Here is a 17,132-nt window from a genome sequence, read left to right on the forward strand (position 1 = left end):
ATAGTAAAAAAATAGGTAAATGGGTTAGTTTTTATTATATTCTGCTGTATTTGTTTGAATCGCTTCATCTCAGCCTTCCTCCCTGTTCTTTTTAGTTACTACTTACAGATATATGAAGTACATACTTTGGTTTATTCTGGTGAATTACTACTCTCACTTTCTCTCTGGGCTCTCAAGATGAGTGTTGTGCTGGGTTGGATTTTTTTGGTGTAATGGTTTGAAAGCAAACCAGTGAGAGAATCCAAGTCAGAAATACAATTTAATAGGAAAAAATAAAAGAAATGCAATAATACAAAGAAAAACCACAGACAGAGTCAGAATACAACCTGATACTCTGTAGTTAGGGTGGTGGTAGCAATCCAGATGAAGCAGTGATCTCATAGAAAAGATCTGGTAGCTCTTGTCCTCTGGAAGTCCAGTGGGTAAGGGCCTCCTCTGCTGTCCTGAACCCCGGTTTATATCCAGGTGGGAGCACTTGGCTCCTCCCCCTGGGCAGAGCATCTCACAATGGGTTGATGTCATTCTATGAGTCATGCAGTGGGTCCTTGATGGTCCATTAAACAGAAATAGCTCCTGGGGGAAGCTCTATAGGAGTCCTGGGGTAAGGCATGGATGGGCCCATGAACAGGGAGGACTCCGCCTGCTGGGTGGGAAGGTGTTAACATCTCCCCTGACCTCTTTCCTTATCTGTTGCAGCCTGGGGTGTGAGGTCTGTCCTGGGCAGCTGCTACCAGTGATTTTGTTAACAGCCCATGAGCAATGACATAGAGGGTATAGAATACACGGTTTTTGGTTCTACCCACATAATGATAAACTGGTCCCAGCCCCTGTAACTATGACATTTGGTAAATACTGGGAGGAGAGCTGTAGATCTGAAAAGGGGAAGGTCCTTGGCGGAGTTGAAATCTCTTGTGAGGGAATTAAGAAGAATTGTCCAAGACTGTTCAGTTGCAGAGCCATAGGATGATAATTCCTCTAAGAACCATATTCCAGGAAATGCTTTTCCTAATATAATACGTGTTTTACTATGTTTTATAAGATGTTCCTTTAAAAATCAGTCACTAGATATAGTTGATGCAGCTTCTCATTTGCAACAAACTTATATTCATACACGTGAAGGCAGAACTTGTGTCCCAGTTTTCCAGATTTCATGTTAGTTTGTCACAGAGGTTTTGTGTCCTTTCCAACCCCTCCCCTCCCAGCTTCCAAATCCTTACACTGTAAATCTTTCACTTGTGTTAGCTCTGTGCTGTTACAATATAAATTGTACATCTGGTCTTTTTTGCCTCTAGCCTAAAAAAAGGGGCAATTTCCTGGCCAAAAATAGTGTTTCAAAAGCAAATGTTTAAATAGACCTGTAGTACAATGCAGTCAGCAGATGCTAGAGCTTTCAGTACTGCCGAGGGGTATTTGACCATACTGAAGAATAAAGGTTTTATCAGTTAAGAAAGTGAGACCTGCAAAGGTATCTTGATATTTGTGACTGAAATAATTACTTTGCTTGTATTTATTAATTTACATTTTATATAGGCTCAGATTAATGAGCTTTCTGTAGAACAAAGATTTTTTTTTTTTTGGTGTGTGTGTGTACCCTTTTCCCGCAGAGCAAAGCTCTTTTCTTGAGTCTTAATGAAATATTTACATGCTATTTCTTACTGTAGAACCAGTAGTGTGTATGTGGGCTATGCTGCTTTGCCACTTCATGCAAAAAATTACCTTTTTTGTCTGCTAGAGGTGATATTTTGGAGACTGAAATATTGAGGGCCTGTACTCTGACATGGTTTATTCTTGGCAAGAACAGTCGCTGCTGGGTGTGAGGCAGCTGTTACCTTTCTCACTGTGGACAGCAGGCTTTGGCTTCTGTTTATTGATCCTGTGAGAATCGAGACACAAATCATGAGAAATTAGGATGCAAGAAGGGTGTTTAGAAACTGATGTTTAGAAACTGATGTAGGTGTCTAGTATACACTGGAGTTACCTGTGTCAGCATCTTGTATTGCATTTAACTGAGGAAGTGCTGTCTTTAGATGAGAGCAGGTATAATATTTTTAACAGATAAAATGTTCTATGATGCCAGTGCTTAGCAGCCTGGATGTTTTTATGGTTTGCAGGTTGTTTTTATCTACCTGGTCAACTTAGTGCTTCAGAAAATAAAGTGAATAACCTGCAGTGTTGTTTAACAACTGGTGGAGACAGAGCTGTAGTGATAGCTCCATCTCTGCTCAGCATTGAGCGTGGTTGGAGAGTTATGTAATATTTATGTTTTCCTGTTGACTGCACCAGATGTTCACAGAAAATTCCCTCTGGAGCAGCCCGTAGCTCAGACATAAATAGCTGCCTGGCCCATGATGCCATTAACCATTCTGTGGTGCTGGACAGGAGGTGCTGACACTAGACATGGTGAGGGGATAGGACCTGCTCATGTCTTGAGGGCCTGCAAGCATGGCACCTCTTTTTGTTTAATAGTGAAAATGTCACATTTGCAAGGTTAGACTTGCTTTTTCAATCTGCTTTACATAGTATGTGAAATGTGAAGTGACTGAATAGGACTGTTTGTCTGAACGAAAATCTTGTTTTCGTGGGGTTCTTTTATGTGAAGGTGAAGTTTTATAGAGAGCTGACAAGTTTTCTTCCACCAGATCTGGATTTTTTTATTACTCTCAAATATTGGCACAATCTTGTTTTTAAGTATCCCATTTTTTTCCCCCCCACTGTTAACCACAGCTTTTTAAGACATTGCATCTTCTTAAGTGATAGCTGCTCTTCCTGTTCCCTGACTCCAGAGGAAAAGGTGGGAAAAGGCTTTGTGTAGCAGTTCCTGAGAAACTGCTGCCTTTCCTAACAGTTGAGATTGATTATAAACCTTTAAAATGGGGTCATAAGAGGTGCCTGAGGGAACTGGCACTCAGCTGTCTGTGGTGTTCTGTCAGGTAATTCCCAAAATCTCACTGTTAATCCAGTTTTTTAACCCTGAGGCCTTGCTGGACTGGCAGTTTGCATTGGTATAATGGAGGAACGTTGTGACTTGTGTTCTCTTCAAGGTTTCTTATGCTAGCACTTCACCTTCTATCACTACAGTGATGAACTAGGCACGTTGTAAGATAGGTTTTGGTGATGGCAGTAATAGTTGGTGGTACTTAGATTTGTATTTTCTCACTAATACGTACAGAAACATTTTTATTTACCCCTCTCTCTCTTTTTGCCTCTTTGACTTTATCATGTTTTTAAGGACGTTCAAGATCCTTCGGTGATCGTGAACTTTCCACTGGATGAGGATGCAAGTGTTTCTCTTGTTGCTTGGACCACTACTCCTTGGACCTTGCCTAGTAATTTGGCCCTTTGTGTTAATCCAGAATTGCAATACGTAAAATTGCGAGGCAAGTGTTAACTAAAGTTAACATAATAAGTGTAAACTTATTATGAACGTTCCTTTCTTCAGGGCCTGTGAATACGTACTTAGATTTTGTATGATAGACTGTTTAATGCTAAATTTATAGCACTGTGCCCATGTTGGGTCAGTGGTATTTTGAAGGACAAGATTGAGTCTGCTGGTGGGATGATGAGCCTAAATTGGTAGGGTAATATTCTGGATAAAATCTGTCCTTGAAGTTAAGAGGTCAGGGTTGTCTGGGGATACAGAACGGGTTTAATTTCTGACATGTAACTTGTTATTTGTATTTACTTTCTTTAAAAAGAAATCCAAGCCTAAAATTGATTTCAATAGTAAATCTCAGAAAGGCAGCATAAAGTGCGATCGTTACCCCTAATGTCAACTTCATAATATTGATTTTTATGTAGTAATTGTCCCATCTTCCAGGTGTTTTCTTCTGTTTCAGTAACATGTACTGAAATTTTAAATTGCTTTTCTTTGGAACAGTGATAATAGACAAGGTGGGGTATTTCTGCTTATTGAACAAAAAAACCGCACTAAAAATCAGTGGACTGGATTTCATCCTGTGGTTTCTGTTTAAACTTAACTTTTGAAAAGTGTTCACTGAGTGACTGTATAGGGAAGAAGTAGCTGGACACTAGTGGTCAGTCAGCAGGATTATGCCAAGCAGTTCTATAGCTAGTATGATACCATCTGGTATAAAGACAGCTTTATTTAATGGTGCAAATGAGGGTATTAAATTAAGATTTATGTAACTTTCTGGTTTATTTTGTTTTCTAGATAATGCCACAGGAAAGTTTTACATCTTGATGGAATCCAGGCTGATAGCACTGTACAAATCTGACAGTGAATATGAGATACTTGACAGGCAAGTACATACATCATTACGCACTTATTAACTTCCCGTATGTTTATAGATCAGAAGTTAAATATTTCAAGAAGTTAGATTTTGCATTTTTCTAAAGATGGGCTTCCATGCATGTGTGTATACATTGCAAAAAAAATCTATGGAAGAGATTGAAGTCTGCTAGAACAGATCAGTCTTGTACATGAACCTGCAGAAGAAAAATTTCATTGAATCATAGGATTGTGGTGGAGAGAAGAAAAGGTTCCTTAGTCCTTTGTTTTCCTGTGTGTTTTCTTAGAAAGGTATTACTTCAAATTAAAGGTCTCAAAAAACCCTGGAGATAGTCCAAATGTGAAGTACTTTCTAAACTTTATGTAAATATTTAAAGGAAGATGGGCAAAAGTAAACCCATTGTCTTTGGCAAGCAAGTACTGCTTCTGTAGGGTGGTCTGTGAAGTGATGTAGTTAGTGGCAGTTAGTGCTTTCTGAGGACTGCTTATTCATCTTAGTTTGGTGGAAAAATGTGATTTCTTTAATAAATCAGACTGTGTAGGTGATGCAGGTATTAAATTCTGTAGCTCTCTTGGACAAAAAGTGTAGCTTAAGGACTTGTAGCTCTTGAATCCTTTTATCTAGAGCATCAGCCTGCTAAGGAGGTAAAATGCAACAAATACTTGCTGCCTTTATTCAGTCCTTTGCAGTGGGTAAAAACCAAACAAATCCAGACTAGAAAGTCGTTTGAGAATAATAGCCCTTCTTCACTGGCATTAGTTATTTTTTGTTGTATCTTTATTTTTTACCAAACAATCAAAAGCTTTACATGTAGAAAAACATTTATAAATGGCTCATGCTGTGACAGTTGAGTAATTCTTATTTTGTATTTCTGCATTGATTCCCCCTCACAACTGAATTTTCTTCATCTCTCACTGACTCTGGAGCAATTTAAGCTGGCACTCAATTTGTAAAGATCATTTTCAGTGCTCTCATTCTTCAAGGCTGACAGAACTTCTGATCTCCAGACTTTTTTACCTTCCTTCAGAGTCATCAGTAAAACCACTGAATAGTCAGTGTTATGGTAGTTTCTGCCACAATACCACTGGAAGTTTTCTTTCAGTCCAATACTGAATTCTCAAAGTGGTTGTGCAGCCATGTAAGCAGTCACCCCGTTAAAATATTTGTGTGTTTCAGAATATGTCCAAGTGTTAAAAGTTGTCTTCTTAATGTTAAGACTTAAATCTAGCTATCTGCTTCCTTGCTATCTGAGCTGTTAGTCTGCTTTAAAATCATTTGGCATTCTTGGTAAGTTCATATTGTATGTTCTTCAGCACTTGACTTTTTAAAATCTCTTTAGCCATTTAAAATTGGATCAGGTTGTGCTAGTCTGACTGGTTTTTAGGTCCATCAATACTCCTGTCTTCAAGCATATGAACTGTGTTTCTTCCCAGTCCTTTGAAACCTCTTCAGAGTGTATAATAAGTAATCCTGGTACCAAACCCACTCTGTTTTCTTTTTGAATGCATTTCATTAAACTTTTTTTTTTTTTTTTTAAAAAGCAAGGTAGATGTATTAAACTTGTTGATCTATTGTATTTTCATTCCAAATTCTTCTTTTTATAGAATACTGCAAATTTAATTTGTTCGGTTGTAGCCATTCAATGTCTAGGAATGCACTGAATTTTTCAGCCTTTTTGGTGTACTGTTTTCATCAGAATTATAAAATACCTGCTCTTTAAGACAATTGTACACTTTTCAGTTGTTGCTTATTGCCCTGGCTGGTTGTATTTGTAATGTTCTGTGGTGTGTTTTTTTTTTTTTTTTTGCCCCCCCCCCCCTTAATATTTGATTGGTTGACTTATTTTTTTAATCTCTCTGTGCCTATACGTAAGGCTGAGAGCAATTTTTATTCTCCTTGCAGAGCAGTGTATTTTTTTTTCTTCTGTATTAGTGCTGCAGTCTTCTCAAGCTGATGTTTTTTTTTGGTCATGCTGCAATTTTTGTTATATAATAAATTAGTTCTCTCAAATATGAAAAGCAAGATAACCAAGAGGTAACTGATAATCAAATGGCTCTTTTAAAGATTTAGATCTATGATTATATAAGTTCATGGAAATGAATTTTGATTTCTACTCTTAACTTTTTTGTTTCTTAGCTAACTTGTAAATTCTTAGGCAGTTAGGCCCTTGGGGAAGAAATTCATGACATTTGCTCTGTACCAGGTGGCAGGCTGAGGTTAAAGCATGATCCTATTGAAAAATTTCTGTATCTGAAGTCATCTGAACTTCCTGAGTACTTCCCATCCTGCCTTGAACCTGCCTTTTCTCTCCCCTTTCCTCCTAGATGCAGATGGTAGGTTTTTGTGTGAGAGCAAATGGGAATACTCTTCTTTTTTTCACCGATGAGGTTACTACCATATATATCAGAGTACTTTTGGCTGCTTGGCACTAGTGAGTTGATCTTGGTGTATTACTCTGCTTCTGGCCATGGAGTGGCTGCTTGTTTTATTAAACAGTGTTAAATACAAAATTATTAAGGAGCATTTTTGTCTCTTTCTGTTACATTTCAGTCTAGTTACATTGTAAATGGTTCCTTATTTTACACTTTTCCACTGTTTTCTCTCCTTGGATTCTAGGGAATGCAAAAAAGAGTTCCTCATCTCTTGAGAGTGAAGGATGACTATAGTAATTTTAACTTAGTCTCCTGTTACTCTAACATAAGTCACAATAAGGCAGCACTGTATAAATTTTCAGCTTGAGGTTCAGGATTTCGATAAACAAAGTATTTCAGATCTCAAAAGAGTAAGTCAGGCATGTGATCCCTAACCCTTACCTTTCACTGACTTGTGTTAAATAAGAATTTAACTTTTTTTTTATTATTTAAAGCCAGTTTTAGCACATGTTCTGTCCGGGCATTCCCACATCTGTGTGGCTGAGCATGGGGCCGATTTTCTCTCATCTGATCCCGATTAAGCACCTCAAACATTCCTAAGGCTGTTTGTGGTATAAAACATAAACCATCCACGAAGCTGTGGCTTAAAATAGAAATCTCCCCTTTTCCTAGTGGATATTATGTATGTCGAGCTGAGGAGTCATGCTCTTTAACTTGGCATTAAATCTGCCTGAGTTCCTTTCTGTGCAGTGAAACAGCTTTGAAGAGTCCCCTGCTTTGAAGCAGTCAAGTGTTTTATGGCTTGACCATTGTTTTGGAAGATGTGGATCAAGAAGAGTATATGGAAAGCCCACAGCTGCGACACTTTTGGGGAGCTGTCCCATCTATTAGATGAAGTTGTGTTTTAAGTAGACTTCTTCCTGAAATGGATGATTTAAGCACTTGCAGGAGAGTTCTGAGCAGTGCATCCCAACCTAATTACTATCTTTGTCAACTACTATCAGAAGTCTGAAGAGGGCCAGGTCTACAGGGCTCTGTCTTAGGCTGCATTTGGTTCCTCAGTATTCCACCTTCCTCCGAGATGCCCATGGAGAGTCTGGATGGCTAGTTTTTGAGTAAGGAATGTGCCATCCAAACTTTAAACACTGCAATATCCTGTATCACAATCTGTGATACATAACCTTCTAGATGGTTTGGATTAGCTTATTTAGTTCTGTTGAACATGCTGACCTATAGGGCTTTGTTATAAATATTAAACTGAAAATGTGTTTTATCTAGAAACTCCTTGCCCAGCTTTACTGGAAGGAGATTGTTATTAATGCTGAATTTCTTCATTACTTTACAACTATTGTTTGATTGAAAGACCATCAGGTACAAGTGTACCCATGGACTGTTAGGGGTGCATTGGGACATGTTATGGTTTTTGTCCAAGTCCAAATTTCCAAAGAGTTGTAGAAATCGAAGGCAAACTACTGAGAAAATACTTTTTTTCTTCAACTTAGGAAGTCAAGTTTTGTTAGAGATGGGGAAAAGGGGAGCAGGAATAAAGTATTCCTACCAGCGGACTATGCAATTCTTAAGTTGTTAATTTATGTTCATGTAAATCCTTCTCCTCAGGTTTCCTGGCATTGTTCTTAAAGGCAAGAAATATAAACCCCTCTTTGACTATTTTATTCAGGTAAGAAGAACACATTTGGTGTTTGATACAGCATACAAACACAAAAATAAAAACTATTCTCAATATTCCCTTTTTATATTATAAAAATCCTGTGTCCTAACAACAAATCTCAGTTTGGATGAAACTAGTTCAAAAACTGACAGGTTGAGAAAGACAGAGTTGTTTCTTTTTTCTGTAGCTTTTTCCCCCCCTAAGTTTTAAATACGGCCAGAGTAAGGATTCCAGTGATAAATAGGAGTTCAGTTTCAGATTGCAGAGAAACTTCTAATACATATTAATAAATAGCCAGTATTCTCTCAGCTTATCATCTGGTGAGCTTCTATTGTCTGCCTATTGAGAATACAAAATCTGGAGACTTAAGAGGAGTTTGACTGCAGATAATGTTTGCAGATGTTGGTTTTTTCTTAGAGTTAAAAGCCTTTGCTAAAATAATTACTGATACCTGTTTTTTTTTTTTTTGTGGATGTTCTCCTGGGCAGCATTTAAGCATTGCATAAATTTAGTATCATTAATAGCAACATGAATGATAATAGAATAGCAGTAAGAGAGGGGGTGAGGAATTTCTGTGTCAAAAAAATGTTGATTTTAAAATGGATCAAACTTTTCAAAGAGTTGAAGTGGATTACAGTACTGCTGGACAAGCAGTTGTTCACTCCTGTGAGAGATTTGGTCATTTGTGACTACTGGCTGTTCTGAAGCGTGTGCTGAAATCAGCAAAGGTGTGAAAGCCTCTGTTATTTCTAGAGAAAGGTCACACACATAGCTGAATCTGAAAAATGGGACTGCATGTGTAGAGGGTTGGGAGGGATAAAGTTGAGTCCTGTTGAATCTCCCATTTCTCTTTTAGAATGGATGTCTATCTCAATATATCCTTCCTTAGAAAAAGCCAAACCTATAGTTCATAACGTATCTGGTTCAGCTGTGACTGCAGTAGTCTTTTTTACTACTTTTGTACTAAGGAATAGAAAATAGCTCCTTATTTTTCATTATCTACATACTGAACGCACTGAAAATTGTCAGATCTTTTCTTTCTTTTTTTTCACTTGATACTTAGCACCTTCTCATTCTCTGGAGGAAATAAAGAAATACATGACTATAAAAGGAAACTTCTTTTTTAAAATTACAAGGTACAGTGGACATACAAAGATGCAAGGAGACTGCTGTATATACAATCCCTGTAGCTTTCTTGGTAGTATCCTCACAGGAGTATATTGGTTTGTAGTCTGTTAAGCACAGACTGTGTGAAGATCTGTAGCTTGAAGAGTAACTGACTATGAGACCTTCTGGAAAGGTCTTAGATGTAGTCACATTTGGTACTGTTTAAGTGAAGTATACATCCTGGATGTCTTAGTATGGAAAATGATTAAATCATGTCAGGCATGTCATATTTTTACTGTGTCACTTATTTTTGATGCAGTTCTTTACCCTTGCAAGTGACTTTTCTATGTTCTTAAGAATTCTGTTTTGCTGTGTATTTATGTGTGTGTGTGTGTGTGTGTATATATATATGAAAAACCTGTTTTTGTGTTCCAGTGCAAAGATAAAGGTGCCTTTGCTGTTGTAGTGGACAGTTACGTGAAGGAGGAGGAAGGCACGGGTGTTGTACATCAGGCCCCCTATTTTGGTGCTGTGAGTATGAACCACTTATCTGAAGAGTTAATTTTATTCCAACACACACTGCTTGGCTTTCCAGCTACTGAGGCCTGTGTTGGGGTGACTGTGACATTAAACAATCCTCCCATTTGCTACTTAAAATTGTAAGAATACAACATAGCATTGTACTCCGAGTTCGTGCACTCACTAGTGCCCTTTCTGTGCTGGACTGGAGAGTTTGGGTGTCCCCTGGTTTGGTTATCGTTGTGATGAATGGTTATGGTTATGTGGTGTGGTTATGGTTGGTGCGTGAGCTCAGCACTCTGTCTTCTGAGCGTTACTGCTCTTAGCTTTTTTTGAAGCCTAAATTCACAGCTTTGTGAAGAAATGCTCTGTTGCACTGTTAGTCAAAACTGGCTTTGCTAAGTGTTAATTTTAGGTGGTAACAGCAGTTCTGTTCATCCCAGTGCCCCTCTTCAGTGTTTCCATTTCATCACTCATTGGGCTTTTAGAGAATGAAGAAATGCTTTGACTGCTTTTGTGCTGAGACTTTATTCCTCACTGTGAAAGGGTTTTGCTGCACTCCATTCTTTCTTCTGTCTTTATTGTCCTTTCCGTCAGTCTATTCTTCTGAAGGTTAAGAGGGATAACTTTTCATGGATTTAATAATTTCAGTTTTTAGGCACATGAATTAAATGCACTAGTTTAAACTCATTGTCCTTTTTGTACAATGGCCTGTCTTCAACCATTATCCAAAGTTACCCTCAAAAAAACTTGCAGTAGAGCTGCCAGTGCCCAGCAATTAGCAATCCCTGGACTGTGAGCTCTATCATCATTTCCAGAAACTGCTAGCATTTTTAATAGGCCTCTTTGTATTCATGAGAAATATTCCATTCTTTTCTATCTTTTTCCTGTGTTTTTCTGGAAGGTGCATCCATTGTGGTAGTGTTCCCCTTATCATGGTGAACATTGATATGAAAAGACTCCCCAGCTTAATACAGCTGTGAATAAAGAAAATGAGACTGTGCTGTATGCTACTAGTTAATGAAGAAATTCACAGTGACTGGTCAAGTGACTTTAGAGAGTTTAAAGCCCATCACACTACTCATACCTCAGACACTCCCCTATATCTTAATTTTGCAAGGACTTGACTGAGAGGGGTGAGGGAGCAGGCTTGGTTTGAGCCAGGAGCTCTTCCTATAGGAGATGGAATAAGGGAAGTGAAAGGAACAAACTGCTGATAGAGAAGGAGCACTGGAAGAAACTATCCCTGGAAGAAACTTCCTGGCTGCTGTATTTTTTTTGTTGTGTATTTGCACAATACAGTTTAGTTGTTGGAAACAGCTTGTTGGAAGGCCTGCCTGGCCAGTTAGAGCAAAGATTGTCTGCCCTCTTTGATTTGATTTTGTTCTAAGCTCACAGATATTTGTGTAAATGCAGAGGAGGGAAAAAAAAAAAAACAACCCTTTTGTCTCTCTCTCCTGGGAAGTTAGTAATTATCTTTTTTTTTTTTTTTTTAAACACAATATCAGATAAATGCATTGCAAAGAAAAAAATGCATACGATATTTTGTGTGAAGCAGAAGTACACTAACAGCACAAACAAAACTGCACTCGTTAGCTAAGGAGCAGCTTGACTTCATAGTGCATGGTGCATAGACCTGAGTCAACTGGCTGTGCTGCCTTTAGAAGGAAATTGGATGGTGTTTGTTGCAGTTAATGCTGCTGCCTTTTTCTTTTGGGATGCATGTAGTTCAGTTTTGACAGCCCATTGATTGTTTCTGTTCAGAAAGGCTCACAAAGGTTCTGGTTTAGATTCAGGAATTCATTGTTGTACGGGGTGCTCTGCATGGAACACTGAGCGAGAAGTGTGTGGGCATTAAATGTTTGTCTTCATACAAGCTCAGCTGAAGGAAGTGAGTTAACTCAGATTGTAGGTAGGACTGTCTCCCTAATTAAATGGCTTCTCTGCAACTTCCTTTACTGTTGTGTTGAAGGTGAATAGGGAAGGGGTAAGTGGAGCAGGAGGTAAGGCTCTTCGGAGAAGAAACAGAACACAGTCCTTCACTGGAAGTGTCCATCTTGTCTCCATCCCTTCCCCTCAATATAAGTAGTAAATAATCCCTTTTGATACAGAGGGATAGAAAGCAAGGGATTTTAAATCCTGCTTACTGATATGTAATCTGTGTTGCTGAAGGCTTAGTAATGTGTCTTTCTTCAAAAAAACAAAGTAAAAATTCACCTTCACTCAGTTCCAGGATGGGCAGCGTCATTGTCTTTTGTGGTGCTTTTGCCAAATACAAGCTGGCACACAGTATCAGAGCACTCTATTTCAGTTCAAGAGACATCAAAATTAAAGCTCACAGAATAAGACAAACCTGTGTTAAAAACTATGAAGTCATTGTACCTCCAGGTTAAGATGACACTTGACATGCAGCTGCTCAAGCATTTCGTAATATGTAGATGTATCTACAGTATGCTTAAAACCCTTTAGTAACATTTGAATTTGCACACAAGCCCTGTCCTGATGCCTGCTCAGTCACGGAAGTTTCAAAGATATGTTAGTACTGCACTTTCTTTTCAGTAAATTGCAAAAGTACTTTATTTTTGTTAAGAGGTGCTGAAGGTGAACCTTTTGGCTTCATGGTTTTTGTTTGGTTGGTTTTTTTTACAGTTCCAGAGAGAAAAGCTTTGAATTCTCATCAGTGAGCTGTTTAATAGCCTCTGCTTCGTTTGTTCTGTGTATTACAACTTTTAGTTGTAATCCTCTGAGAGAATTAATCGTGGCAAGGGTACCAAAGTGAACACTATGACTTCTATGCTGAAAAGAACTGAAATTTGACTTAGCTTAGCATTTGTGCATTTCTGTGTGTGCCTGAATCTATTCTTGGGTTGTGGTCAATGAAGCAAGTCTTCATTAAAACAAATGGCAGGTCAGTCTGGAAGGCTTTTACATTCAAGTTTGAGTTCTTCAAAGGAAAGGAACTAACTAGAAAACCAAATTAGCAAAGCCCTTTGTGTATCATTGGCTGTATCAGCGATGCAGTTCGGACTGAACCACCTCTTGACCTGCATCCCACGAAGTGGAAGGTTTTTTATGATGTTTTAGCTGGGTTGTGAGCATGCCAAGCTTTGTAGTCTTTGTTGGCTGCTTCTTCAAAGCCTTTTACAATTCACTGCCAAATCAGGGTTGACGTTATTTCTGTCATCTGGTGTACACTTTAAACACTGCAGTCTGCTTGCTGTATCCCAGCAATAATAGCTGATGAAAAGCCAACTGAGAATGGGCTTACCTCAGTTAATCTATGGACTGAAGAAGCTGGTTGACCAAGTGGAGGCTGAAAAATCATGCTGGCTGCCCACAGCTGATGGAGAGTGGAAAGAGACTGTGGTCTAGAGTAAATGAGTGCTGTAGCTGAAGAGGTTTCTGTTTCTATGTGTAATGCCTTGGTAGATGAAGTAGCCGACTTCACTGTCGCTGTGCCTGAGTTTCTTCGTGGTAAAATATCCTGTGGATCAACAGGCAACATCTGCTAGACCTGGCTTAAGGGGCTGGTAACTACAGGTAGCTACCGTGGGTAGGGTTAGAGGTAGAGGGTGAGGACTGCAGGAAGAATCTGGAAAACCTGCTGTGTCACTGAAGCGGGCTTGCCTGGGTTGGTTCTATCTAGAAAAGGAGAATTCAGCTTGCCATGGAGCACTTGCTTATTTAACATGTATTTACACACTTGCTTCTGGTGTGGTCTCCTCGATCAAGGTGGACAAATAGCTTTAGAGTGAACTCCTGTGAAATAGCTGCTGCATTTTACAAAAGATAAAGGAGCTCTCAGCATAGAGGAGGGTAACAGTTTAGCTGCTGCCAGTTTTGGCAGGAGGGTCACTGCATGTTGTGTTTCACACTACCTAAAACTTCAGGTTTTGTCCCTGAAGTTTGTGGTTTTGTCAGAGCAGCAATACAGGAACCTCTAAGACTCAAAGCAACCCAACTCGATGCAGGTGTAGACAGGGCCTTTTTCTGGGAGGAAACTGAGGTGATTCTATGACTCTGCTGAGGGTGATCTGCAACTGTCCCCTCCTCCCTTCCTCTCCCACCCATAATAATGTTCTCTGTCCTTGGGGCAGGAAAGTGGGTAATCTGGAGTGTTAGCTGGTTAAGATGTAGACTTATTTTGACTTCAAGCTTGAAATTAAAATGGTACCTTTTCTGTTCCCCTAGTAATTGTTTTAATCTTCTTTAAGATACCATTGTTGTTTAGTTATGTTCAGGCAAGTCTGAAGTGGCCATCTCTTTCTTATTTTTTTTTCTTTGTGTCTTACTGCTACAGGAAATTTTAAACAGAGGCTGGCGAGGAAAATAAACTGTGATATTATCCATGTGTGGTTCTTGGTCAGTAGCATGGCCTATGGGCCAACAAAGATTGAGAAACACAGACTTAAAGGCTTTGGATTATTAAGACATGCAGAAAATGAGATTTCTTATGTTGATTTCCAGAATGAGATTGATTAAAACAACCTGCCTTCTGAAAAATGCTGTGAAGGCTTGTTTGCTAAACAGACACAGGTTCTGTGGCTGGTACAAGAGGTTTACACTGGGGTTACCAGTTCTTCACTGTGGAATAGTAGCCTGAAGCTGTTGACTACATGTATGCTTGTACATACACACATAAAATGTGTTCATATATGTGCATGTTTATGTATATGCACAGAAGCACGTGCATGTATCCCCACTGCTAGGTGAACAAAAACATATTCTGAAGAAATCGTCCTTTCTCTGATGAATAAAAACACCTATACACCTGTAAAATAAATATTTTCCTATGTGTATTTGGAATTAGTGAAGTCTCGGTATTTTGCCATTCTTGTCTGGCCATTGCATTTTCTATGTGATATTTAATTTCTTTTTCAAGGGATGGATATTTTAACCGGTGTTTTGTAGTTCTGTAACTCAGCACTTTTCTGTAGGATGATTACAGAGTCTGCATGGATTTTAACATCATTCAGAAAGATTCTGCACCCGTCTGCCCTGTTGATGCATCAGGCTGCTTCACAGCAGAAGTGGCTGACTTTGCTGGACAGTATGTGAAGGTTAGTGGTCTTGGAGAAAGGAAACTACTACTTTATTAAATTTTATGTCTGGTGGAAGTGTTCTTTCTTTCCATGAGTGGCTTTGTCTTCAATATGTCTTTTGTATCTGGAAAAAAAAAAATCTGTTTCAGTGGTTGCAACAATGGCTCAGTTGTTGCAATTTAAACACAAATAATGTTGTAGCTAGTAGTGAAAAGGAGGAGGAGTGTTTCCTGTTTGGATCTATGATAGTTTCGCTTTTTCCTTGTTTCTTTCCGAAATGTTATGGGGACTCTCTCTAGGCGAGTGTGCAGGAGGCCTTCCTTACCTCTGGATGACTTCTGAATTCACAGAAGTCGTCATTAAGTTTATACCATCCAGCTAAGTATAACAAGACCTGTTAGAGGAGAGGAATCCAGTCATTTTCCCCACTTGTGCAATGTTGCTGTGTGAATTTACTTACCAGTAGCTGCAAGAGAATCCACATAAAAGGAACCCACACCACTCCAGATTGCTCCAGACACACATCCATAGAGAGGAGTCCCTCTTTATTCTGTGTGCCAAGAAAACAAATTGGTTTTAGTACCTTTCCTGCTGCTACAATTTGATAGCAAAGCATCTTCCTGTAAACAAAATTTACTTGAAAAAGACTTAAAAATCTTATGTAGCATTTGAACTCAGCTATCATTGCTTCCTGCTATATTAAGGCAAATAAGAGAACTCTAGAGGCTACATATTTATTCTTGCTGGTAAGAATCTGAACTAAAGCCTCTTGGAAAATATTCTTATGATGCCAACTTCTTAGCTTATGAACGTTGCTGTATCATAAATATTTGTGGGATTTTTCTTTAATCTCATGTCGACACTTGTTTGTTCATTAGGTTGGTTTCAATTAAGATACAACTTTCTTATCCAAATTAGAGTGTAAATCCTATTTAGTCACTAAGGTATTGTAAAAGGTGCCTCAACTTCTGTAACTAGTCACATTAGGTATTAAATTATGTGAGTTCAGACATGTATTAGTGCTACAGAAAATTTTAATTTTATACACAGTTGTGCCTATGTAGAAATAGTTAAGGGCAAAAAAGGATTTATGCTGTATACCAGGATTTGGAGAGCAAATAACTTTCTGAATTTACTGTTTTTGAAGTGTCTCTGCAGTAAGTGCATAAACTGTATAGAAGCTTTTTGAATTTTTTTTTTTTTTTTTTAATGTGTGTAAATACTGGATTATTTGTAGGGGTTTTCTTAATTTTGGGTATCGGAGAGAAATCCTGTAGCATCTTACTGGAAAAGTGAAATTTGTATTGCAAAGAAAATTTTTTGTTCTGTCTTTTTAGGATGCAGATAAGAACATCATTAAATTACTGAAAGAGAAAGGCAGACTGGTTCACAGCAGTAGTTATAAGCACAGCTATCCTTTCTGCTGGAGGTAAGGAGAGAAGTGCATATGGCTTGAAGATTGAGGCTTCTGAGTAGTTCTTCAGCTTTGTCACATTTTTCCCTTCCCTTGACCTACTTAATTTTTTTAACAAGACTAAAAGTAACAGAAACCAAGATTATTGAATTAGGAGAGTTCCAATTTTTGGCTTGGTAATCGAGTAATTTTTTTGTTTTATGTAAATATGATGGATTTAAGTGTAGTACTGATTTTTTTTTTTTTTTGTTTTTCGATTATAAATTTAAAGGTGTGCTTTTGAGGTTTTCCATTCTTCAGTGTTGCATGTGGTACTGTTAACTACCTTTTGAAGATGGCTATAATAAATCTAAAAAAAGCTTATTTTCTAAGCAGCTAAGTACTGAGTGTTGGAAAAAGATACTTTGGTACCCTTTGAATTGTATCCAAATAAGTCTATTGCAGAATGTCTTTGAATGTTTGAGTTCAAACTTTCCACGTTTTGGATAAAAAACCAACAGCTGTGTTATAGCTGCTATCATAGTTACTTCTTTTTAACTTTGTAAAATTATTTCTTTCTCTGGAATCTGGTGGAGCCCAGTTGCTTTTAATGTGGAAATGCCTGTATTTTTGATTAAAGTCAAAGTTAGCATTTATCCACTGTGCAGTGGGTAGTAAGTGTCACACAAATACATTTTTCTGCTCAGTTGTTCCCGAGTGGAGTTCAAGAACAATGGTTATGTCTCTAATCAGAAACCACAGTTGACATATTTATGATAT

General features: G+C 38.3%; 1 protein-coding gene across 1 annotated transcript in view; it reads left to right on the plus strand.

Moving 5' to 3' along the window:
• The window catches only part of LOC103777085 (isoleucine--tRNA ligase, cytoplasmic-like), a gene marked incomplete at its 3' end in the record, with an annotated part of 31,323 nt that extends 14,935 nt beyond the window's left edge, over nt 1-16,388 (plus strand). The window contains exons 7-12 of the mRNA XM_008944623.1: nt 3,230-3,377; nt 4,172-4,259; nt 8,240-8,300; nt 9,834-9,929; nt 14,855-14,977; nt 16,297-16,388. Coding sequence (XP_008942871.1) covers nt 3,230-3,377; nt 4,172-4,259; nt 8,240-8,300; nt 9,834-9,929; nt 14,855-14,977; nt 16,297-16,388 — 608 coding nt within the window. The remainder of the gene's footprint in view (nt 1-3,229; nt 3,378-4,171; nt 4,260-8,239; nt 8,301-9,833; nt 9,930-14,854; nt 14,978-16,296) is intronic.
• Nucleotides 16,389-17,132: the final 744 nt, after the last annotated feature.

The sequence above is a fragment of the Merops nubicus genome, unplaced genomic scaffold (genome assembly GCF_000691845.1).
Source record: "Merops nubicus isolate BGI_N331 unplaced genomic scaffold, ASM69184v1 scaffold46887, whole genome shotgun sequence".
Classification (NCBI taxonomy): domain Eukaryota; kingdom Metazoa; phylum Chordata; class Aves; order Coraciiformes; family Meropidae; genus Merops; species Merops nubicus.